This window comes from Mustela lutreola, chromosome 17 (genome assembly GCF_030435805.1).
Source record: "Mustela lutreola isolate mMusLut2 chromosome 17, mMusLut2.pri, whole genome shotgun sequence".
In the NCBI taxonomy this organism is placed as follows: Eukaryota; Metazoa; Chordata; class Mammalia; order Carnivora; family Mustelidae; genus Mustela; species Mustela lutreola.
In genome coordinates this window covers 48497717-48522911 of record NC_081306.1, presented here as the reverse complement: position 1 = coordinate 48522911, position 25195 = coordinate 48497717, and the positions used below count along the sequence as shown (strand labels likewise).

Here is a 25195-nt window from a genome sequence, read left to right as displayed (position 1 = left end):
GCAAGATGCGTTGGGGGGAGGGGGTGGTTTCTGGATGGGACCCTCCGGAGTACACCTTCGTGTATCTTAAGCCCCAGCACTGGAAGCCTGCAACACGCTTATCTTATCAGAGCCAACGACCGTGTGCATCCCTCTGGTCGCCAGCTCTAGTGCCCAGGGGGTGGACAGAGAGCCCGTGAGGAGGCGGGAGAACATGGTGGGTGGGAGGTTGGGTTTAGGATTTGTTGCTCAGTAGTGGTAGCCTGAGGTGGCAGGCCCCCCTGGGGCGGGTGGCAGACCAGTGGGCTCTGTAGGAATTTACCAGGGAGATCCCAGGAGATAGCGAACCAGAGAGGGCGACCAAGCTTCCCACGCATCCCTGCTTGAATGGGGGCTTGTGTGTTTACACAGGGGAGATCCAGGAAGCCTCAAGCTCTGTGGTGGAGAGAAAAACGCTGGGAAAGACTTGAAAACAGACATTTTGAACAGCCTCTCCCACTTGCCCCCAGGCCCGTCAGCAAAGGGTGAAAACCTCTTTGGCTCAGGTGTATGAGCAGAATCTCCAACCAATCATGACCTGACCCCTCTACTAGACAGGCTCAGGGACAATTCAGATTTTATTTCACAAAAAATGAAAATATAAATTAAAAAGCAAGTGGAGACATTATGAGTGTGTGCCATGGGAAGGCGATTCCAGTCTAGGCAGCTTGCTAAAAATAGAACAGTAACAACAAACTTCGGGGAAAAAAAATCAGAATTCACAGCTGCTATAATATGTCGTGTGAAATGTCTGGTGTTCGGGGCGCCTGGGGGGCTGCGTCGGTTAAGCACCCACCTTTGGCTCAGGTCATGATCCCAGGGTCCTGGGATCGAGCCCCGCATCAATCCTAACCCTAACCCTGAGAAGCTGTGGGCCTGGGGCTGGTAGGGAGCAGGCTTATACCTCAAGGACAGACACCACGATCTTCCGTTTGGTGTCTCTGCCCCTCATTCTTGCTCGCTGTTTCCTCTGATCGGGTTTGCTGGCCTCATTATGGCCTTGCCCAGCTCTGCTCTTCTAGGGAACACTCACGTCCCCTACAGCAGACGCTGCATTATATGCTAACTTGCTCTGGGCAGATTTTGCTGCTTAACCAACCATCCCAGACTCAAGAGGTAACAACCCTTTTATTATGCTCGTGAATTCCGTGGGTCGGGAATTTGGACAAGGCACAGCACGGATGAGTGTCTCTGCTCCATGAGGCCTAGGGTCTCCGTTGGGGTGACGCCAATGATGGGGGCTAGAATCGCACGTCTGGTTCCTGCATGCTGGGAAGAAGATGGGCCTGGGGACTGTGAGTGGAATGTCCCCATGGGGGCTTTCCACCTGGTCTGTGTGTCCCATAGAGCCGTGAACCACCATTCTCTACTGGCTGAGGCAGTCACAGGCCTGCCCAGGTTCAAGGGGAAGGGCATGGACTCTGCGTCTCCCTGGGAGGAGTGCCGAGGGACGTGGGTCCTGCTCTGAGACCAGCACACTTGTCTGGTTCCTGTGTCCTTTTGTGAGGACAGGGACTTCCTGAGTTTCGTGTTCCGCTGCCTCCCCCGAAGGCACCCGAGAAGTTGCCGCTGGATGCTGTGTGGGGATCGTGCGAGGGGAGCGTCTTTATCTCCCATTTTAGAAGTTTTTATTCAGAAAAATTCTCAAAGGCAAGAGCATCTTCTCAAATGTCTGGGGCGACCCAATGGCCGACCCGCCTCACCTCCTCTGGATCGGCAGGTGTTCCCACAGTCCCCGGGCCTGCTGTGTACCCAAACTGTCCGGGCCCCTCAGACCCGTGGGGACCGGCAGAGCTGCCACGTCCCTGCGGCCCAGCGTGGCCAGCCTGTGAGGGCCCCCGGGGCTCGCGGGGCCTCCGGCTCGTCCCCACACGGTCCGTGCCAATCCCCGCAGCACAAGGTCCTGGGACCCCGCACACTGGAGGAGCTCAGGGACCATCTGAGCAGAGCATGTCCCCCAGCAGGACACGTCACCTCAACACCCACAGAGTCTGGTCCCCGGGCCAGGAGCCCGAGCCTCTCCACAGGTTGTGGCCCAAGCTCCAAGCAGAGCCAGAGTCTGTCACGTCCGGGCCGTGTGAGCCTTCCCAGACGAACCACATCAGTCCAGTCCTGCGGTCCCGCTGGGGTGGTGAAGCCAGGTCGCCTGCCATTCTGCAGCAGCGACCAGGGACCCCGTGACGGTCCCCCCACCGGACACTGTCTCTCCCAGCCCTTGCCAAGCACCTGTCCACTCTGTCCCCGTGGTTTCAGGTGTCACAAACCGCCTCGGAGCAGGCCCGTGCAGGGCTGGTGTTTGGTGACTGAGCCTGCGATTTCACAGTAAATGTCAGAATTTCCTGCCGTCCCAAACTGCATGGCACACGCGTGCTGCGTGGTCCCGCTCAGTCACTCGGACACTCGGGGTTGCTTCCACGAATGTCCCGGTCCCAGAGTGTCAGTGCATGGCAGCGTTCACGGGCTCGCGGGTGTCTGGGGCTTAAAAGACAGACCGTGTGCAGGGACTTTACACACGCGTCCGCACGCAGGTGGGGGTCAGAGCGGCCCCTTCCCTGCCGCCTCCTTGTCGTCTTCTTCCTCCTTCTTATGTTTTATTTTTTATTATTTATCTAACAGACAGAGATCACAAGTAGGCAGAGAAGCAGGCAGAGATGGGGAGGCAGGTTCCCTGCTGAGCAGAGAGCCCGATGCGGGGCTCCATCCCAGGACCCTGAGATCATGACCCAAGCGGAAGGCAGAGGCTTAACCCACTGAGCCACCCAGGCGCCCCTCAAAGAATTCTTGATTTCCTTGTTCTTCTCTATTGTTTTCTATTCTGTTTCACTTGTGTCCACTTTCATGTTCATTATTTTCTTTTTTCTATTTATTATTATTATTATGTTAAGAGAGAGAGCGTGTGCATGTTTGAGTGGGGTTTGGGGGTAGGGACAGAGGGAGAGGGAGAGAGAGAATCCCAAGCAGGCTCCATGCCCAGTGTGAGCCTGACCTGGGCTCGATCTCACAATCCCAAGATCTTGACCTGAGCGAGATCGAGAGTCAGCGGCTCCACTGACCGCGCCCCCCGGGTACCCCCTTTCCATCTATTTGCTTTGGGCTTCGCTTGCTCTTCTTGTTCTGGTTTCTTCAGGGGGAAGTTTACATTATTGATTCGAGATCTCAGTTCTTCCTAAGGCAGGTTTTATGGCTATAAATTTCCCTCTGAACATTTCTACTGCGCGTTTGTTATGTTGTATTTTCATGTTCATTCTCTTTAATGACTCTTTAATTCCCCTTCTAATATTTTCTTCTTTTTAAAAAATTTTATTTATTTGTTTGAGAGAGAGCAAGCTTGAGAGTGAGAGAGAACAAGCAGGGGGAACAGCAGAGGAGCGGAGAGGCAGGCTCCCTGCAAAGCGGGATGCCCGATGTGGGGCTCGATCCCAGGACCCTGGGACTATGACCTGAGCTGAAGACAGATGCTTAATGACTGAGCCACTCAGGCACCTGCAGAAGTATTGTTTCATCTAGCTTTTCTAGTTATTTTCATTTGTAAGATTTGTCTGATCTTTCTAATCTACCCTTCTGTTAATTTTAAAAGAGAACTTTAAGATGTCCGCTTAAAAACAAACTCTGTGGCACAGGGAACTGATTTAGCCTGTGCGTGTGTTTTCCTGAGTGGACCTATTTGGAATGCAGTGGATTCTCACAACTTCCTTCTCTGATCTGTCTGTGCAATGCATCCCTTTCAAGCCAAGAGAAAGTTTGGAGCATCTAGCAATGGAAAACCAGGCAATGGCCTTGTTTTCACACAACGTGTTGGACCAACAGCATGTTGGGTCCAGCATGAGGGCCACACCCTCCTAGACATGTCCTGGATTTTCATCACCAGGTTAAGCACGAATATAAACTCTGGAATTTGAGTGAGCAATATTACCACTTATCAATAGCTAACATAACATATTTATACCAGTTTCCTTTTTTTCCCTTTTCTTTCTACTTTGTTTGTTTTGTTTTGTTTAGTTCATCTTCCTCCCTTGGAATGGGCAGAAAAAAAAATTTTTTTTTTCACTGCTCTGTTACCAATACCTAAAACAGTGGCACATTGCAGGTGCTCAACCAATAGGTACAGAATGAATGAATAATGAAAATTGGTAGGTTGAATCCAACTAGATGAAAATTAGTAGAGATCAATGTAAATACTTAAAGTTAGATTTAAAAAATTAATACCACAGGTACAGAATTCAGTAGTTCTGGATTAAAATAAAAGTGTGATAAAATTATCACAAATATGAGTTGCATTTGCATTGTTACCCTAAAATATCAGACATATTGGTTCCCTTAGAGAGAGGCAACGAAGGGTCTTTCAGCATTCTGTACCAGGCAGGGGCGAGACCGCATGAGGGACGCGGTGTTTAGTTGCAGCTCTGCGTTTTAAGGAGGATGCTGGCAGATGAAACATACCCACGAGGCACCCAGACTGGAAGGGATGTAGACAATGTGCCCTGTTGAGCAACGTGGAAAAAGTGGGGGTGTTTAGTTTAGAAACAACAACAAACAACTAAGAACACAAAAACATGACCCAAGAGCATAGTATCTATCTATGAAAACTTAATTTTTCACCTTAGTGAGTGAGATAAAAAGCCCATAGCGTGGTGTGTAAGACCCTACCTGATCTGGATTCAAGCCACCCTTTTGCCATTCCCTCACACTGGCTACTTTCAGTAGCTCCGACTTTTGTGTTATTTCTAAAGCACTTCAGTCTTCTTTCCACCTCCAGGCCATTGGACCTGCTGTTTTTTTTTGCTTGCCTTCCCACCCCACACCCATTTCTGTGGCATGGGGCTCCTTTGTTCTCATCATTAGGTCACAGCCTAGATGTGATGTTCTCAGAGAGGACTTTCCCACCAGCACCTGTCCACAGGCATGCAGACACACCCGAGGCTGTGTCCCTGCAGCATGCACTAGTCACCTGTCCCTTCTTGACTCTAGTCACAGCAGTAACTATGCACTTATGTGTGAGAATGTGTCTAATTTGCACCTTTTCCATTAGACTATTTGTTTCCTGAAGGCAGGGATGATGCCTTGCTCACTGTCATGTTCTGGAACCTGGTGGGTGCTTGGTAAACATTTATTGAATGAAGAGATAAATGTAACTGTTCTCACACCAGGCCTCACCTTCCCATCTATCTCTCCTGCTACTGCTCTAGCCAGCCCAAGATATCCTCTCTTGTTGGACAATCGCAGTGGCCTTCTGGTCTCCACCTCTAGTCTTCCTCCAGAGGATTAAATGATTCTTCAACCCTTAGCTGGAACAAAACATTAAGCCTTGTAACCCAGTTATCTGTTTGGTCTTCATCTTTAGCTCTGTGGGGAAGTTCTGGAGGGTTCTAAGAGGAAATGACACAAGATCACTCTGCTTGCCATGTGCAGACTGATGGCGGGGGAGCCAGCCCGGGGTGGAGTGTATATCAGGAATTGAGGTGCTGAATGATAATGTGTGGGTTCGCAGAGACAAGAGAGGTACCATAAAGAAGTGGGATCTGGGCATCTGGCTGGTGCAGGTGGGTAAGCATCTGACTTCAGCTCAGGTCATGATCTCAGGGTCATGGGATCAGGATTGCGCCCCGCCGTAGTCTCCCTGCTCAGAGAGGGGTCTGCTTCTCCCATTCATTCTGCCCGTCCCCATGCTTATGCCCTCTCTCTCTCTCAAACAAATAAATACGATCTTATAAAAAAGAAAGAAGTGTGGTTGATAGGTGCTGCGATTGCCTGGAGGTGGGTGATGACTCTGCAGTGGACAAACTTGGGTCTCTGACTTGGACTGTTGGGTGGTTGATGAGAAACACGGGGGAGGAACAGGTAGGAGGGAGGGAAAAGGAAGTCTCAGGGGGACACAGGGGCGCATCTAAGTGGAGATGTCCAAGGGGCCACTGGAGCCCAGAAGAGCCATCCAACTCGAGATGCAGCCATGAGAATTTCACATATTCATGACATTTGAAGCCACAGCAACATGGTTTCGTAACCAGGAAGATCGGGCAGACTGGTTCCTTCATGGGGAGACCTGAGACCCTGAAACCTGGAAAATTCTGTGTTTCATCAACCTTGCAATTCCCTTCCCCAAGGGCGTGGTAGACACACGCTTTGATATGGGGCTGTTCTCCCCAGCCTAGTGAGGGGCTCTTGGAAGGGGTGTCGAGAATTCCCTGAATTACCACTGAATAGGAAAGTGTATCTGACGAGGAGGTGTGTCCTGCGTGATCCTCTCTTCAACACCGGGCTGCATCCAAAGCAGAAGCTCTTTTCTGAATTTAGTTTCAGCCCCCAATTTGACTGTTGGTATGATGTCCAGTATGTCACTTCCCTGCTTGTACGTCCTCAGTGACGGCCCATCTTGTCTAGGATCAAGGCTACAGTCCTTTGAGTGGCTCCTAACATGTGTGTGCGGAGTCAGGCCCCTTCCCTGGACCCTTAAACCCCTGGACCCCTTCCTCAGGAAGGACCCCTTATCCTCAGCTTCCTTCCCTGGACCCCACTCCTCTGAACACATCTGGGGTTCCAGTCCCACAAGCCATTTGCTGTCCTTGCCACCGCCTTGCCTCTTATATCTGTCTTCTTGTGCATTTGCTGAGGGCTTTAGTTTTAACTGTGTGTTCCCGACTTTCTCCCTCTCCTTCCTGGGTTCTCATAACATTCCATGCTTCCAGCATTATAACGTCAGATCACTTGACTCTAAAATCCCCCATTACACGGGGCGCCTGGGTGGCTCAGTCTGTTAAGGGCCTGCCTTTGACTTGGGTCAGGATCCCAGGGTCCTGGGATCGAGTCCTGCGTCAGGCTCTCTGCTGAGCAGGGAACCTGGTTCTCCTCCTGTTACTCCCTCCCCTGCTCAGGCTGGCTCGCTCTCTCTTTCCCAACAACAAAAAAGCAAAATTCAAAAAATAAAATAAAATAAAATCCTCCATTACAGACCATACGTTCTACTGAGGCCGGGACCACGTCTCAATTATTTCTGTATGTCCAGTGGCCCAGCACCCAGCCTGACAGCCTAGATGGGCTCTTGGAGGAGCAAATGAACGTGACCCACCCAGGTTCTGCTGGTGGCGGGTCACAGGTCTCGCTAATGCTTGTGGACTTAGCCCCTGAAGGACGTCACAGTGATGTCGTACCTTGCTGGAGCCTGTTTGTCCGGGAAACGAACGGTGTCTTTCCGTCTCTTACAGTGTCAGCATGTCACGTGCAGTAAATAAAGGCTGGAAACAGGCGACCTGTTTCAAAGTGGGATGTGCTTCCGGATTGAGGGCTATTATGCTATTTAATTTAGTAAAAGAGGAGAAATTCAGGCAAGTGGGGTCACCACATTTTACAAGGATACTCAGGTAGCTGTTTCCATCTCCACGCATCCGTCCCCCTCTGGCCAGCCTGCTGTTTTCTGAGCTGTTCTTTTTTGGAGCCATTTATTGGGTTTTCTTCCTGCCTCTGTCGTTATGTAATACGGAGACAACGGACACGTTCAAGTGGAATCTAAAATACTGGAACGGGAGGGTAGAGCGAGCGACTGTGGAACACGGCGTCACGAGTTCAAGCCCTCGAGGGGTGTGAGGCTGACTTAGAAGCTGAAGTAGGAGAGAGACGCGTCTATGCCTCCGTACTGGGCCCCGAGGTTTTCAGCATTTGGCGACCGGCGCTTCTGTCACACGCTGCGGCTCTTCGGACGGAGCTCAGTTTTGTGTCCCAGGAGGAGAACCGAGCGTCCGGGAAGGCCGTGGGCCGAAGCCTGGCGTTTCCTGGCCGCGTCTGCCGTCGGAGCAAGGGCGGGTCGCGGAGTCGGCTCCCCCGACGTGCGTCCGGACGCGGAGTCGGCTCCCCGCGGGAAGGCCGGCCGCGCCCTCCGCGCCCGAGGAAACGGATGCGGCCGCGCCCGTCAGACCGCGGAGGAGAGGCGCCGGCGGGTTCTCAGGCCATTGAGAGGGTCGTGCTCGGCAGGAGAAGCGTGGAAGAGGACAGAGAACATGGTGTCCGCGCGCGCGCGCGTGTGTGTGCGCGCGTGTGTGCGCGCGTGTGTGTGCGCGCGTGTGTGCGCGCGTGTGTGTGCGCGCGTGTGTGCGCGCGGGGGTGCGGTCCTTCTGTGCGGTGCGCCGCTCACGGGCTCGTGGTCCCCAGGTCGGAGGCGCTTGGCTCCGGAGCTGCCCGGGCCGCGTGGCCGCGACGCCACCGCCTTCCCCCGCCCACTGCCCCGCGCAGGGGCGGGAACTGCGGGCTCCACGTGCCGGACGAGGCCGGGTCACGTGGTGCGCACGGAGGGTGCGCGCGCAGCGCCGCCGAGGCCGGTCGCGCGGAGGAGGAAGCCGGTCGCCGCTCGTGCGCGGCCTCCTCAGTGCGGCGACCGGACCGCCTGTGCTCGCGCGGCCCCAGGTTCCCGCCGCCCGCAGGCCGCGCGGGGCTGCCCGTGAGGACCGGCCCCGCCGTCCCAGAGAGGAGCCGACCGGGGGCGCCGGGGGCTCCGTCGGGGAAGCCTCTGCCTCGGGCTCTGGTCAGGGTCCCGGGGTCCCGCGGTCCCGCGTCGAGCCCCGCCTCGGGCCCCGGCTCAGCGGGGGTCTCGCGACGCGCTCCGTCCGCCGCGCTCGCCTGTGCTCGTCTCTCCAGGACGTGAGGAAACAAGGTCCTTTCGAAACCGGGCCGTAGACACAGGGGCGGTCCCGGGCCTGGCTGAGGCTGTGGCGCTGCTCCCCGCGCGCTGTCCCCGGGACCCGCCGCGCCTCGGACGACCGTCCCCGCGGGTCCCGCCGGGCCGTGGGGGGCGAAGAGAGCCTGAGCCGCGGCTTCTCAAGAAACCCCAAAGGCTTTCGTTGCTAAAAACGCGCATTTCAGGGAAGGTGACCTGTCGGAGCGGCTCCCTTCGGGAGGTTTCGTGCTCTCCGACGCTGTTCCGAGTCGGGGTGGTTGCGGCCCGCCGGGCCAGTGCGGTCCACCCCGCCGGGCACACGACGGGAGGCCCGGCGCCCGCGGTCTGCAGGGGGAGGGGGGCGCCCCGGGCCGGTCGGAGCGGACGGGCGGGCCCGGGACCTCCCGGCTCAGACGGATGCCGCGGCGCCTGCGCGCAGGGACGGGTCGGGGGACCCCGGCGGCCGCGGCAAGAGCACCTCCCACTCCCTCTTGCCGGGGCTTAGTGGGGAAACACACTCGGTAAGACGTGACGATGAGTCCGTCCGGATGCTCTGCCGGGAAGCAAAACCAGAGGTCCCTGTCGTCCTTTCACCTCTGCCTTCCCGTTTCGGTAGAAATTGTATGTCAGCATCGGCCACAATTCACTGTTTCACACGAGGACACAAACCACACAGCTCCCGGTGGGGACGCGAGTGGAATCCACCCCGCCCCAGCCCAGCCCAGCCCAGTAAATCTGCTGAGTGCAGCAGCGCCCACCGTGTCCGCCCCGGGCAGCAGCGCCCACCGTGTCCGCCCCGGGAGAGGGGAGCAGGCACATCTGATTGCTCAGTGTGTTTTGAGTCCGTGGACAGACTGAGCACAGCAGAGTACAGTGTGCATCCGTCCGTCGCACGTACCCTGAAGTGTTTTCGGACGTTTCTCCTTCATCACCTGCGGCTCCCGGAGGGCAAAGACTGTGTCTCGCTTGCCGCTGTGTCCCCAGCACCCGGCGTTGTCTACAGATTTGTTGTGGATCGAGGAAGCAAAAGCGCTGTGTTTGTCGTCTTAAAGGTTTGTTCCGAAAGAGCCAGGCAAAGTCATTACAGAAAAGGAAAGAACGTTTTCAAAAATGCAGTGTTTTCAGATAGTGAAATCCCCGGCAGGCACCTTGTCTGCACGTCCTTGCCAGGGAGAACGAGTGATCTGTGGTCGCCCCAGCTTAGGGTCAGTGGGGGGAGCCACCCGGTCCTCCTGTGCTGGACCAGGGAGGGGCGTACGGAGCTCAGGCTCCTGACTCGAAGGGGCAGTTCACTGAGCCCACCGTGTTCTAGACACTCTTCTGAGTGTAAACTCACTTTAGGTCATCGCCAATTGATGAGGCAGCAGTTGTGAGCCTCCTTCCGCAAACGCAGACCTTGACCTTGGGTGAAGCTAGGTAATCGCTCACATGTCTGAGCAAAGCCTTCCTGGTCGTGAGTCACAGAAACCTAGAGCTCAGTTTTGCAAAGGAACTGAAAAGGGAGGGGCAGGAAGGGGCAGGGAGGGTCCAGGGACATTCTGCTGAGCCCACAGTCAGACCTGCCACCAGAGCCAGGAGGACCTCGAACTTGGATCAGGAAGGAGCTGGAAGCCTGACAAACGCACCCCGATGCGTCCTTCCGGCCACTGCAGAATGGCTCCTTTCTCTCGGTTCTTCGTCCTTGTAGAGAAGGACGGTGGCCCCATAGTAGCTCCTGAAACCCTGTGTTCCAGGGCCGGCCACCTGCTGAAGACCTGACCGTCGCTCCCAACTCTAAGCTTTTTACAGGGACGACTGCATCTTCTTAGTAGGGTCTGTGGCCAGGCCACACATACAGTTACAAGTTTCTCCATGTGTGGAAACCAAGGATTTCAACCACCTCCATTTTGACTTCGAACCTTGTAATGCATTAAGGTCTTTCTAGCTATCTCTGAACTCAGCCACAGAGCCTGCAGGCAAAGCATCATTTCCCCGTGGGAAGTGAAACCACCTGCTCCAGCAAAGATGGCCCTGAGCCAGCCAGACCCCACCTGTGACTGATCCCAAGACAGTGATGACCTGACCTTTACGGCTGCCTGCCCGTGTCCTCCAACCTTTGTCCCACATTTTTCCTATCAACCTGGACTATTTTCAGCATCTTGGAGACAATATTTGAGACGCTAGTCCACTGCCTTCCCAGTGTCGGCCTCACTGGAATAAATTCCTTTCTTGTTTCACTGTCACTTGGCTCTCTGCGAGCGACTGGACCTGGTCCGTTTGGGGCCCCCGGAACCATATGCTCTCGCACGCCTGTGCCCCAGCTCCAGAGAGACGGAACGGGTTCTAGACAAGCGATGGAAGGGTTGCGGGTTTGACAAACACTGAACATGCACTCGCTGCATACCAAGTTGACACAACTGGTAAGATTTAAGTTCCCGTTTGTCCGAATTCATTTCAGACTTGGGGCTTCTTCTATCCTATAATGCTTTAAAACAAATCTATCTGATGCTTTCTTTTAGTTCCTTTAGCCTCCCCAGATGGTCATCAAGTTTCTAGAAAATGTTGCAGAAAGCTCGCAGGAATGAAAGGCTTTCCTTCATATGCATTTGGCTTCTCGGCTTTCCCGTGTCCCCATCCGAGCTCTGAACAATCTAAATACTTGTTCTTGGCTTAAAATATTGACTTACAAACACATCTGAATCACTCGGAGACATCACTGCAACAGACGATTGGGCCCTGCCCCCAGGTCTCTGATTCGTTAGGTCTGGAGCGAAGTTCAAGAATGTGTGTTTTTAACAAGTTCCCAAGAGGTTCTAATGCTGCGGGCCCGGGGACCGCACTTGCACAACTGCTGAACTGGAAGAGCCAAAGTCACGAGCGGGTCCCCAAGACACACGAGTCACACAAAGCTCTGTGTTTGTTTAGTTGACCCTTGAGCATCTTGGGTTGTCCCGTGTGGGTCCACTTATATGCAGGTTTTTCTGGTAAAGACAGTACAGTGCTGTAAATGTATTTTTCTTCCTTATGATTTTCTTTTTCTAGCTTACTTTATTATAAACACACAATATATGATACACACGTGTAAACTATGTGTTAATCGACTCGTTCTGTTATTGGAGCTCTGGTTAACAGTACGCTATCAGTGGTTGAGTGTTTGGGGGTCCAAAGTTACATGGATCTCGGACTACTTGCTTCCCCCGGTGGGGAGGGCAGGGACCAGAACTTTCTGTAATACAGAAAGGACTGAATTAGCAAACATGCAGGGAGAATTCAGCCATTCTCATTGTTTTGTTTGAGCAAATTTGGTAGAGAAATTGCTCAGAATTCTCTGAAAAGCTCTGAGTACACTCCTAATTTTTCTGCAAAACTTGAAGGTGGAACTGTATTGATTCTTACTGTAGAGAGCTGGAATCAGAAAATGCAACAGCTGTCATGAATTTTTAAAACGATGAAGACCTATAAGAGAGAGGTTGGTCATTTGACATTCTTTGGTCCTTTGAAGAGGAATCTGTTTTCCTGTGAACACATCTGAGAATGGGAGGCACCCAGGAGCCCTGGGCAGGGGTATTACGGAGTAAACAGAAATTTGGCGAATTACCCGGCCCCCCTGCCCGCCTTGCTCATGACGGTGTCTGCAAGTGCGCAGAGTGAGTGTGGGGGCTGGAGGCTGGAGGGTAGGGAGCCAAGGGGCACTTGGCATTTCACGGATTCTGCAGCTGTTTCGGAAATCAGAGTATCTATGAGGACAAAGTAGAGCCTTGAGAAGCAGCGAATGGAAACCTGAGCCAAGGAAACGAGAACTTGGAAAGAAGTGGATTGGCTAGAAATTCCGTGTTTTGCAGTAGACTTTGTCCCTATGCTGTTTACTTGCTATTCCTGAAGGAGGACGACTAATTTTTACATTAAAACGTCTGCTGGGGTGTTACACTGCCTCCTGCTCAGAAACCAGGTCTAACACGGTGAACTACCTTGAGGATACTTCCCTTCTACCAATCGCCTGGTAATAATTTCTGGTCAAAAGTTACACCGTGTGGGGTGCCTGGTCACTCAGTCGGTTGAGCACCTGACTCTTGGCTTCAGCTCAGGTCATGAACTTGGGGTCGTGGGACAGAGCCCCACGCTGGGCTCTGCACTCACTGTGGCGTCTACTTGTCCCTCTCCCTTGCTCCCCCTTCTCCCCCCCCCCACCCCCGCCTCTCTCCAGTAAGTTGTTGTTTTAAGTAACACAGCACAACCATGTAACTACTTTTGAGAAATGAGATTAGTATGTGGTTAAAAACTTACTCTTTATAGGCTCAGAAGTGTGACTCATGATGTGATCTACATTTTACATTTCTTAAGGCTCCAGCTTTTAAGATGAATAATGAGACAAACTTAAGGGGCTATCTAACCGTTGAACCTTCCTACTCAAGACGCAGCTAAATGAACATTCCCAGTGAGTAGGATTTTCAACCTGAAACACGGTCGAAGCTGGAGATAAAGTGTCAGCCCCATTGGCTAAAAATTATCTTCTGGGCCTTCAAACAATGAACTTCACTGGGAACATGGAGTCCGTGAGAACGCCACCTCAAGGACCCGCAGCAGAGGGGTAACTCACTGCAGCGTGACAGAAAGTGTGTGTTCCCAAGACATCCAGCAGGAACACTTCTTCTGACACTGTGAGGAACAGTTTGACTTTGCAATTTCCATTAATTATTTTTAAATGGGCCATTTCTGAGGAGCTGCATTAGCAGTGAATCGTGTGTGCTTGTAAAAGCCATCTGGGCCTGTTCAAATACAAAACTCCTTCAGTTAAAAACTTCCGGGCGCCTGGGTGGCTCAGTGGTTAAGCCGCTGCCTTCGGCTCAGGTCATGATCCCAGGGTCCTGGGATCGAGTCCCGCATCGGGCTCTCTGCTCAGCAGGGAGCCTGCTTCCTCCTCTCTCTCTCTCTGCCTGCCTCTCTGCCTACTTGTGATTTCTCTCTGTCAAATAAATAAATAAATAAATCTTAAAAAAAAAAAAAAAAAAACCTTCCGTCCACAAAATACAACCACATTAATTTTGAGTGAAACCCCAATTTGTATTCTACAACATCTTTTCTGAAGATAAGTAGATTTTAGAAAACTTGCATATTGTCCACTTAAGTGCTTATGTACCAAAATAATTGTATTCAGTTACTTCCCAAATCACGAAGACTTATCCGGTGTCCGTTGGAACAGGCCCTGTTCTAAGCACCCCTCGCGGGACTTGCTTCGCCCTGCTGAGAACCCCCTGGAGCACTGGACAGCTGCAGAGGAAAGGAGCCTGGAAGCGGTCTAGAAACACACGCTGTCATTCAATAAAAAATAGTGCTTTTACTGATTACATATAATTCCACTCTGTTAACATATATTATAAACTTTAAGGGTCAGAAACCGATGACGTTATGTTATTCTTTACCGGGAATCACGAAGGTTATGGCTGCATGGTCAGTGAGAACCACTTCAATCCTGGGTCACCCCAGAGCTACTTCCAGATGCTCAGGTCATCGTCTAAGCTATGGATGAGGCCACACTCTAGTTAAGTCAGAACAGGACATTATGTTTTCTTCAACAAACACTTCCTTTTTGTCTCCTGTCACAACATACAAAGTCTAACTGTTTCCCCATGGACTTGCCTCAGATCATCTGCAGGCCGGAAAGTCCGGGCCACGAGACAGCAGCGAAACGCTCCTCTGCCCTCACTGTCTTGAATTTTTCATTTTTGCCCCAAACCCTACCTTATGACTAAAACTGAGCGAGCCCTGCAGCGCACTACCTATCAGAAGAGTGTGTTTGTGTACACAGGAGCACAAGGACGGACGTCAGAGTCTGAGCACGAGTCTGGCGGACCAGAGGGGAGGGACTGTGGGGAAGAGGGCGCTGTAGTGTTGAGCTGTGGAGCCTGTCGGGCGTCACTCCAGCTTCTCATCTCCTTCCTCCACGTCTTTCAGGCTGAGGACTTCCAAAGAACCTCGGCCCTTCGTCTCCTTTTTTATCAGCTCGTCGATTTCCCTGAAGCAGCCTGGGTCAACCAGACACACCTGAAACACGAACACAACTGCTCACCTCACGAAGACAGAGCGACACAGCACCACCACCCTGGGGACAATCACGCACTTTCCGAGTGTGCCCACTGCTCGAGCTCTACAGCTCAAGAGCCAAGACCATGCAGCGGGCACCGGACCGGGTTGGAGTCCTGCCTGTCTTTCCTCACCCCTCCCAGTTCTGATTTAAATTCTCATCAGCACAGTGCACTGCTGGTTTCAGAGTTCGGGGATTCATGGCTTACACAGTAACATCTCGCGCTCATCCTAACAAGTGCCCTCGGTACCCCCCCATCATCCCTGTCTGTTTTCTATCCTCACGAAGAATCCCTTATGGTTTGCTTCCCTTTGCTGTTTTCTTTCCCCTCTCTTATGTTCATGTTTTGTTTCCTGAATTCCACATGTGCATGAAATCATGTATCTGACTTTCTCGGACTTATTTCGCTCGGCGTGACGGTCTCTAGCTCCGGCCACGCTGCTGCAGATGGCCCATCTCGTTCACTCTGATGGCCACACCACAGTCTACTGCACACGGACACTGCAACCTCCTTCTCCCTTCAGCAGCTGATGGACACTTGGGCTCACTCCGTAGTGTGGCTGTGGCTGCTGCTGCTGTGAACATCTGGGTGCATTACCTCTTCAAATCAGTGTTTCTGTACTCTCTGGGCAAACACCTAGTCCTCCAATCGCTGGATGTAGGTAGCCAGAGCAACCTCTGTCTCTAAGTGTGCGTGTGAGCCCTGGGCACAGGTGTCTGCTTCCTGCCTGAGGACGTCTGGATTCTTTGGCTACAAAGTGAATGGGACTAGAATACTATGGTTCTTTTGCACTAAAATTTAGCATGAACATTTAAAGTTTTGTGAAAGCACCGCTTTTTATGGACATCTGAAGGAGAAAAAGAAGCTCAAAGTCCCATTTAAAATCACATGTGAAGTTCTGAAAAGATCTGAGAACTTCAAAACGTCAGCTGTGCTGTTCCACGTTGCGGCGACCTGCAATGACCTGTCTAGAGCTCATTTATGCGGGAGCTCTTGCAGAATCTCAAGGCGTGAATTTGCAGACACCGGACCCTATACTGTGTCTAACACCGTGGGGAGAGGACCCAGGACACAAGGTTTCTGTTGCTTCTACAAATGTCCTGTGGTAGGGGGTACCTGGGTGGCTCAGTCGGTTGAGCATCTGACCTGTGGTTTTGTCTCCGATCGTGAACTCAGGGCTGTGGGACTGAGCACAGGGTCTGGCTCCGAACTGAAAAGGGAGGCTTCTTGAGATTCTCCCTCTCCCTCTATCCCACAAACCCTCTCAAATAAATGCATCTTCAAAGAGAAAAAAAAAATTCTGTGGTATATAAGACTGTCCAGCTTTTAGTCTTATTTCCAATTTTCTGTAACAGAACACTCCCTGTAAAATAGTCTCTCTTCCAAAATGAGCGCGGACTTAACAACAACAACAAGATCCCAAGTGTGCTTAACTCCAACTTAGTTTTACTTAGACCTCGACATTCTTACTTAATTCTGTGTCAGAGGTCTTGGGAATGTCTTATTGTTCATACCCTCTAAGTGTCTGTTACGCACTTATGACCACAGAACGGACGACTTTGGTAAGACGGAAGCATGGGAACAAGAGTGTGTTCATCTTACAATCTCTAACTGTTGGCCGTAGTCCTCGCTCTCGACGACCTTGATCAGGGGCTTGAGCTTTTCTTTCAGCTTCTTCCCTTCGTTCACCGGGAGAAGGAACCGGAGCCTCATGTGGGCACGTTCGATCTGCATTTTCTCCTTTAACTGCTTTATCACCTCCAAAGCCTAGGAAGACAAAATGGACAATGATGGCCATTTCACTGCTGCTTCTGCTCCATTTTTTTGTAAGGGATCCAAAACCAAGCGGGTTCTATCTGGCTGAATCGGCAACAGTCCTTAGGACACAGAGAACAGGAGTAACTGTAGGAAAAAAGTGATAAATTGGGACTTAAAGAAGACAAACCTTTGTGTTTCATAAAACAGTCAAGAAAGTGGAGAGACGGGCGCCTGGGTGGCTCAGTGGGTTAGGCCGCTGCCTTCGGCTCAGGTCATGATCTCAGGGTCTTGGGATCGAGTCCCGCATCGGGCTCTCTGCTCAGCAGGGAGCCTGCTTCCTTCTCTCACTCTCTATCTGCCTGCCTCTCTGCCTACTTGTGATCTCTGTCTGTCAAATAAATAAAATCTTAAAAAAAAAAAAAAAAAAAAAAAAAGAAAGTGGAGAGACAACCCAGTGAAGAGAAGACACAAGCAGGTCGCACGTCTGATGAGGCACCAGCATCTAGAATGCGTACAGGACGCTTACGACTGGATGATGAAGACACAGATCATTAAGAAAGGGTCAAAGGACGCAGACCGTGTTTTCCCCACTGAGGACTAGGGTCAGTAAGCACATGAGAATATGCCGAAATCATAGGTATTAGGGAAATGCAAACCAAACCCAGAAGGATACACCCAGGACGGCTCTAGCAAAAAAGGCGGATTAATTACAAACATCATCAAAGACGTGGAGAAACCGGAACCCCTGGGCACGGACTGTGGGAACGTAAAATGCCTCGGCTCTTTCAGAAAATGGCAGGCAGTTCCTCAGAGTTAAATATAGCCACTGTATGACCCACTAATTCCATTTCTGGGTACAGAGAAATGCAAACATGTACACACAAAAGCGTACGCACAGAATTTCGTAGCAACGTTATCAGCTAAAAAGTAAAAACCACCCAAATATCCACCAACAAAATACACTCTTTCCGTCAATGGTCACTACTGAGTCCTAAAAAGGAATGAGCACTGACGTACTGTAACAGGTGTGAACCTTCAGAGGCCACTTGATTCCATTTCTACGAAATGTCTGGAATAGAAAAGTCCGCAGAGACAAAAAACAAATTTGCCAAACACTCGTGAGAGGAAAGAAACAAGGAGTGACTGCTAATGGTGACAGGGTTTCTTCTGGGTGGTGACAGAAATGTTCTCAAATTAGGTAACAGGGAAGGCCGCACAAACTTCGTGAACATGCCACTGAATTACACCCTAGAAAAAGATGACTTTTTTGTGTGGCACATGAAGTATGTGTAAATAAAAAAATACAAAATACAGAGCTGAAATGATTCTTTAGAAATCCAAGTTTTGGGGTGCCTGGGCGGCTCGGTCAGTTAAGTATCTGACTCTTGGCTTTGGCTCAGGTCATGGTTTCACGTTTGTAGGATCCAGCCCTGTGGTGGGCTCCACGCTCAGTGTGGAGTCCGCTAGAGACCCTCTCCCTTTCCTCTGCCCCTCCCCCCACTCGAGTGCACACTCTCTCCTATAAATAAATACATCTTAAAAAAAAAAAACCCCAAGTTTTATCTTTAAAGGACTGGTTCGGAAGGAAGAGGAGAGCCGTAGTACATTTGTGCTTTGTTAAAAAAGAATTCCACTCTTCCTCCCTACAACCCCCTTCATTTCCTTACCCCGTCCCAAAACCTCTACCCCACTACTTCTAAGTAGTACCGTGTTACAGATCATTTTCATATTTTCTTCAGAGGAAACGGACTTTTATTTGATACTTTCTGACACTGAAAACCGCTCACCTGCTGTTTTGTACTCTTATTGGCTTTGACCGAATAGTGGATGTCCTTCATGGCTCTCTCAATCAAGATAACCGTGTACGGTCTCTTCGTCTCAGGGTTCACACACTTGTCGGCTACGATGGTTGCTATGTCCCTGAACATCTGCTCCAGCTGCGTCTGCCGCTCTTTATCTGACACCTGGACCTCCCCTTTACTCAATATCTAGAAAACCAAACAGATTTAAGAAAACAAGGTTTTCAGTGTACGTTATTTGTGAACTAACCACAGGAATTAACAACTTGGGGAGAAATTAAACCCCATCGTCCTCAGCTACCGATACACCAGTAAGGGTCTGAGCTGCACCTACAGGAGACACTGGATTAACTTGTGCCGTCAGATCTTGTATGTAGGTGGGGCAGGGGAAAAGGCAATATTGCACAGGTGGTCAATGGTGAAAACCTTGAAATTCTACCTTCAGGTACATTATGCTAAAAATATATAAACGGACAAAGTACAGCAGGTCAGTAGAAACTTAATTTTGGAGGGTGTGGCAAGATTGTTCATGTCCTGAATTATTAAAAATGATGCCACACAGTAAAAAACCCAAACGATGTGATTAAGAGCAGAGAACCTCAACAGGCAGTTCCCAAGGAAGACATATGGACGGCCAACAGACGGACAGAAGGAGGCTCACGTCCCCTGCCATCTGGGCAACGCCAGTCAGAACCACAGTCACCACCGCGCACCTGTCGCAGTTACTGGAGCAAAAAACCCAAACCACGAAACGGTGAGTGTTGTGGAGCCGTGGAGAAGGGGAGCCCCTCGCACCGCTGGTGGCATGAAAACGGGCAGCCGCCGTGAGACCGAGGCCTGCACTACGGAGCGGTAACAGCAAACGGACGTGCGCACCGGTAGCTGCCGCGCGTCCCGACGGGTCAGGCAGGCACGGCACAACGCACGTGTGCAGACGTGCGGACACACGCGGGAGCATGACTCAGCCATGGGAAAGCCCGAGTCCTGCCACTTGCAGGGACAGGGACAGCCCTGGAGGGACGGTGCGGGGAAGGACGGGCACCGCGGACCTCACTCCGGTGCGACGCAGGGACAGCCAACAGGGACGAAGGAAAACCCCCGCGGACGCTCAGCAGTGAGCTGGCGGGGCCGGCCGGGCGAGTAGGGACCGATTGAAACGGCGACAGGGGCTCGAGGTCCGACATCCACGTAGCAGAGACGTCCCAGGCCACAGGGGCGTCCGCGCACGGGCTCGGCAGGACCGCAGCAGCGCTGCTGGCGGACGGGCGGTGACCGCGCCAGGCGGAGACCCGACAGGCGGAGACCCGACAGGCGCTGACCGCGACAGGGAGTGACCGCGACAGGCGGAGACCGCGACAGGCAGTGACCGCGACAGGCAGTGACCGCGCCCACCGCGCCGCGCACCGACACGAACGGCACCGCACGGCAGCGGTTTCACTTAGAAGAGGGCTTGCGGGGGCTCCTGGGGCTCGGTCCACGGCGGTCCGACCCCGACTCAGCTCGGGTCACGCCCTCAGGCCGGGCTCGGCTCCGCTCTGGCCCCCCCAGCCCCCGCCCCGCCCCGGGACCGGCCGAAGCCCCGCCGGGACGCGCCCGCGGCCGCGGCTCACCTGCTTGCAGACCTCGGTCTGGTCGTCCGTCCCGAACGCGCTCAGCAGGTCCTCCTTCTTGGCCACCTGCCCCTTGGACACGTTCACGAACACCGAGTGCGTCTGCAGCACCTCGTCCAGGTCCTTCTCGCTGCCGACGGCGGGACACGCGCTGCCTCAGCGTCGGGGCGCCCCGAGCCCCGAACCGCGGCCGCCGCCCCGCCCCTCCCCAGGCGCGAGCCGGAAGCGCCGAACCGGGCGGGGGTCCCGGGGCCCGACGGCGGCGGAGGGGACCCTGCGCCCGCGGACCGCGGCCGACCCCGGCGACAGCAGCGGCGCCACGAGCCCTTCAGACGCGCGGCCCCCCACCGCCCCTCGCGCGGAAGGACCCGGGCCCGGGGCGTCCCGGCCGCGCCCCCGCGCCCCCCGCCCCGCCCGCCGCACTCACACGCCGCTGCGCCAGCTGACCACTTTGTTGCGGTAGCACGCGATCTCGAAGCGCTTCCCCGCGCGCTTCATGCGCACCACCGCCACGTTGGTCAGGCGGATCTGGTTGGTGGGGGTGAAGATGGACATGGCCGCCGCGCGCAGACCGGGCCGAGCCGCCGAGGACCACCCGCGCTCGCTGGGGAGCCCCGGGCCGCGCGGCTCCCCACACCCGGCTGACCTACGGCGCCGGCGTCGGGTGTGCCGGAAGTCGGGGGAGGAAAAGGGAGCAACGACGCTTGCGCGCGGCGGGTTTTACGACGTCGTTCCGCAGAGGACCAGCGAGGCTCTCTTCCTTCACGTGATGCACTTCCGCCAATGAGCTACGCCGCCCTGGTTGGTAGTGCACGGGCTGTTTCTGCAACCGGGCGGAAACGCGACGTCCGCCCCTCTTGGTTCCGCAGAGCTCGGGGCCACCGCACCTTAAGTCTTTTTTGCGGGAAAACTAAGGTGAAGTTGAGAAAAAAGGAGGACGAACCCCCGCGAGCGCATCGCCCCGCTTCAACGGTGATCAGCGCTCTACCGGCCTTCTGTCCTGCCCCTTTTTGCGTTGGGGTAGACTACAGCCGGTTACGTTAGCTTTAAGTGCGTCCGTGTCTATTCCTTCCAGGCGCGCCCGGCAAGATCAGCGCATCGCCGGTCCACACCACAGTCCCCGAAACAAGCCCTTTCTGTGGTCGCCGCGCTCCCACCGAGGACCGGCCGCGCACGCCGTCGGGCGGACGCTGCCCTCTGCCCGCGCGGCTCTCGCTGGTCTCTCCCCGACGCCGCGCCTCCCTGGCCTAACCCCCCTGGACACGCCCCTTGCGCCTCCGCACCAATTCGGGAGCTTCACCCGGAGCCGTGGGCGGCGCTTCCCTCGGGGCACGCCCCTTCCCGTCGGAGCCAATCCCGACGCGCCGGCGACCGGCATGGCGGCCCCCAGCGCTGAGGCGGCGGAGCGCGCTCGCCCGGCTTCAGGGTAGCTCGGCGGCCTCCGTGCGCGCGCCGGCGCCGGGCGCTCCCGGTCTGCGGTCCCGGGGCCTGTGCGCCGCGGGCGGGCTCTGAGGAGCATGGGTAGGGCCCTCCGGCGGGCGGCGGGAGGAGGGAGGAGCCGCGTCCCCGGAGCATCTCCCCGCGGAGCGCGGTGCGCGGGCCCGGGCTTCGGCGCTTGCTGCCGCCGGCGGGGGCCGCGGGGCGCGGACCGGGCTTGTCCCCGCGGCCTCGGGATGGGCCCGGACGGGACCGAGCGTCCGACCCGAGTCCTCCTCCCCGCGTGCGCCGGGCCGCCGCCCCCGCCCCCGCCCCCGCCGCCCGCCTTCCGGGCTCGCCCTCTGACCCGCGTGCGGGTCCCACCGGGAGGCTCGGCCCGTTTCCGGCTGCGGGAGGGGCGGCGCGGGGTGCGGGCGGCGGACCCCGTGCGGGCGGCGGGGTGTCCGAGGCGGAAAGCTCCGCGGAGGGAGCGCCGCGCAGGCCCCGCGCGGGGTGTCAGCGTCGCGGGCTCCGAGCGCCGTGTCCCGCGTGCGGTGTCCTGTCGCTCCGGTGCGCGGTCCGTGCGGTGTCCTGTCCCGGTGCGCGGTCCGTGCGGTGTCCTGCCGTCCCCGGTGCGTCGTCCGTGCGGTGTCCTGTCGCTCCGGTGCGCGGTCCGTGCGGTGTCCTGCCGTCCCCGGTGCGCGGTCCGTGCGGTGTCCTGTCGCTCCGGTGCGCGCGGTCCGTGCGGTGTCCTGCCGTCCCCGGTGCGCGGTCCGTGCGGTGTCCTGTCGTCCCCGGTGCGCGGTCCGTGCGGTGTCCTGCCGTCCCCGGTGCGTCGTCCGTGCGGTTTCCTGCCGTCCCCGGTGCGCGCCGTCGGTGCGGTGTCCTGTCGCTCCGGTGCAGGCCGCGCCGCTTCTGTCGGCGTCCGACCGGTCTGTGAAGGCGAAGGTCGTTTGTGTCCTTTCGGCTGGGCTGAGCCGGGTTGTGCGCTCCCAGTCAGGTCACTCGTGCGTGTCCCTCCCACGCAGATCCCGCGGGCGCCTGGGACTCCGCGTCGCCCTGGGTCTCGCTGTGGACAAACAGGTTTTACGTGTACGTGGGCTTGGCCTGTGGCATCAGCCTGTGGATCTGCTTCCAGATGGTCGTCGGGAGGCGGGTAAGCGGTTCCTTCCTCCCGGGCGCACGGCGGGCCGGATTCGCAGGGTGTCGGGGCCGGTTCTCGGTTTGGAAGAGCTGGGAGGAGCCTGCACTTTCGTGTGGTCTCTAGACTTCTTTTTATGCCTAAAGCACTTATTCTCGTTCTTAGAGTCTCAGTTACTGTGGACTAAATTAAATATGTATGTGTTGAGGGGCTGTGGGTGTCTCGCTCTTGAGTTGCGGGAAGGCCCCGCAGTGGAGAAGTAAACTTGTAAAGAAAGTATCTGCTCCCAGTCCCCACAGGGCGGGGATCTCCTCCTGCCTCACCCCTGACTCAGGATGGAGCGTAGCTCCTGCTGTCCCTTCGCTGAAGCCCCTCTCCCGGGGGTGTATGCGGGTTTTTCCTGGAGGGAGTGGGGTCTTCCTAGTCTCAAGGAGCCTGGGTCCGGCCTTTCAGGGACCCAGCTGTATACCCACGGGTCATTATTTGAGGAGGACACCAGAGGGACCAGGAGAAGAGTAAAGTCCGTCGGTGTCTGCTCGTTTTCATCCCTGTTGAAGTTGGGAGAGGATTCGGACCTGATGGACTTTGTGCACGTGTTTGTCTTCCAGGACAAGAGCTCCCAGGAGAAATCTGTTCCAAAAGCAAGCCGGGATTTGGGGACAGATGGTTCTATCCCTCTTCAACGGAAGGAGGTCTCCGTGTCCGGGGTGAAGATTTTCTATGGTTCCCAGACCGGAACCGCAAAGGTGAGAACCTCATGCGGTGCTTTTCCTTGGGTTTCCTGATCTTGTACAAGATCCCTTGAAAGTGTCCACTAACAGCGTACGGAATAGGTCTTCTAATTTTTTTTTTTTCATCTTCTTTTTTCCCTTTTCCAGCTTACATCTTTCCTTTCTGGGGTGCCGGGTGGGTTTTTATTCCTTGGGCCCAGTTCCAGCGGGTTGGTGGTGTAACGAAGGGTCTCTGTTCTGAAGCTTACCTCTGCCCCCGCAGAACAGAGTTCGAAGCCTGTTACGGATGGTGCACGTAGAAGTAGGGGACAGTGAAAAGACAGTGTCCGCAGCGGTGTCCCGGGTGCGGCCTGACTTTCACAACTTCACACGTCCACTTAGTAAAGTGTATTTTGTTTAATAGTGTTGAGTGGTTGACCATAGTTACCGAATAGTGTTTAAATTAGATCCGTGCTGCAGATGTATACGCCGCCGGCTTCCTGGTTAATGAGGGCCACAACTGTTCAGTGCTTTCTAGGAGAGGATTCTAAGGTGGACGTGAAAATGAAGTTTAAGAAAAAAGTCAGTGTCCAGTTATTTTTGTGTCGGACTGAAGAGGGGTGCACTGCCCTCCTGTGGACATTTGCACAGTAATATTTCTTGGTTTTCTGGAACTGCAGCGAAGGTTCGGTTCCCCACTTCTTAGCTGAGGGTCTCGTAGTGCCAAGTTCAGCTGTAAGCAACAGAGGTGGGAAACCGGTAGAAATGTGAAAAAGGCATCCGAGCAGCCAAAATGAAGTCCTTTTATGTTATTTATAGAAGATCTCATTCATAGCCTCTCTCGTGCGTGTTTTTAATGTTTTCTAGAAGATCAGATCAGTACTTGCGGTCGTCCGAAGTCCAGGTGTGAGGAGGAGGGTTCGTAATGAAAAGTGCTCTCTAGTGAATCTCCTTTGAGCTGTTCCGTGTTTTGGGTTCCTCTGATGGCTGTTTTTTTAGCCTGCGTGTGCTGTGTTTCTAGATTATTGATGTTAAAGTTACCGACTCCGTATAGTAATTAACGTAGACACTCCTCGGATCTCACTGGCTTTATCCTGGGCCACCTCTTTGCTGATACGGGTTGGACGACCCTGCTTGAAGCTGTGCCACTGGGGTTTCTTTACTCTGCTTTCACACTGAGTGGGTTCCTGTCTGGGTGGGGGAGATCAGCTTTTCCTTACAATTTCGAAGGTGTCACTTCACTGTCAGAGCTGGTCTCCTCATTCCTTTGTCGATGATTTAATTTCTTTTGTTTCTGGAAGCTTTTAGAATCATTTCTTTGTCCTTGATGTTTCAGACTTTTTTTCTGTTTTACTCGTTTTCTTGAAAGAGCGCGCGCGCACGCACAAGCAGAGGGAGAGGAGAAGCAGGCTCCCCGCTGAGCAAGGAGCCCAGTGTGAGGCTCAATCCCAGGACTCAGGATCATGACCCAAGCCCCAGGGCAGATACTTAGCCGACAGAGTGCCCCAAGCACCCCTATGTTTGGAACTTTATTGAGGCAGTGTCTAAGTTGGCTCTTCTTTTTAGCTGTTGTGCTGGACATTTGGGCTCTTTAGAAGATTTGTGAGCATTTCTGTTAAGATTTCCTGGGGAAAAATTATTTCCCCTCGATTTTATTTAATTTCTTTTTCCTTTCTGGGACTGTTGTTGGTTGAATGTTAGAGCTTTTGGATGGCTTCTTTGTCTTAAATCTTTCCTCTTTTGTAACTTTTTCTTTCTTCTCTGGTTTGTGAGATTTCAATTCCAAACCTTCTTTTTTGAATGTTTAATTTTGGCTATTATGTTTTTAGTTGCAAAAACACCACTTTTTTTCAGCTTTTATATTATCTTATTAGTAATTTGAGAATATATCCCTGTAGGGGCACCTGAGTGACTCAGTTGGTTAAGGATCTGTCTTTGGCTCAGGTAGTGATCCCAGGGTCTTGGAATCGAGCCCAGCATTGGGCTCCTGTTCAGCGGGGAGCCTGCTTCTCCCTCTGCCTCGTGGCTCCCCTGCTTGTG

General features: G+C 54.0%; 2 protein-coding genes across 4 annotated transcripts in view; one reads left to right on the top strand and one right to left on the bottom strand.

Annotated features, from left to right (window-relative positions):
- Nucleotides 1-13953: 13953 nt before the first annotated feature.
- Nucleotides 13954-21039, bottom strand: SBDS (SBDS ribosome maturation factor). Its single transcript, XM_059155324.1, has 5 exons — nucleotides 20316-21039; nucleotides 19889-20018; nucleotides 18267-18467; nucleotides 16324-16488; nucleotides 13954-14680 (listed from the first exon to the last, which is right to left on the bottom strand). Exons 1-5 carry the CDS (start codon nucleotides 20441-20443, stop codon nucleotides 14552-14554), a joined length of 753 nt encoding a protein of 250 aa, XP_059011307.1. The 5' UTR covers nucleotides 20444-21039; the 3' UTR covers nucleotides 13954-14551.
- Nucleotides 21040-21239: 200 nt separating this feature from the next.
- LOC131819907 (S-adenosyl-L-methionine-dependent tRNA 4-demethylwyosine synthase TYW1-like) overlaps nucleotides 21240-25195 on the top strand; it is a 201359-nt gene continuing 197403 nt past the window's right edge. The window contains exons 1-3 of one of the 3 annotated variants that reach the window (XM_059155323.1): nucleotides 21240-21409; nucleotides 22333-22460; nucleotides 23054-23191. In XM_059155323.1, the coding sequence (XP_059011306.1) occupies nucleotides 21406-21409; nucleotides 22333-22460; nucleotides 23054-23191 (270 nt within the window). In that variant the 5' untranslated portion in view covers nucleotides 21240-21405. The remainder of the gene's footprint in view (nucleotides 21410-22332; nucleotides 22461-23053; nucleotides 23192-25195) is intronic. The other 2 variants (XM_059155321.1, XM_059155322.1) reach the window with 2 other exon arrangements.

Bases quoted from the DNA above. Each gene is read 5' to 3' on its own strand.
- SBDS (XM_059155324.1), bottom strand. From the start codon at position 20,443: ATGTCCATCTTCACCCCCACCAACCAGATCCGCCTGACCAACGTGGCG. The intron at 20,019-20,315 runs GTGAGTGCGGCG...CGCCGTCGGCAG, and splicing joins GTCAGCTGGCGCAGCGGCGT to CGAGAAGGACCTGGACGAGG. The intron at 14,681-16,323 runs GTAAGATGAACA...TTCGTGTTTCAG, and splicing joins ACGGCCAACAGTTAGAGATT to GTGTGTCTGGTTGACCCAGG.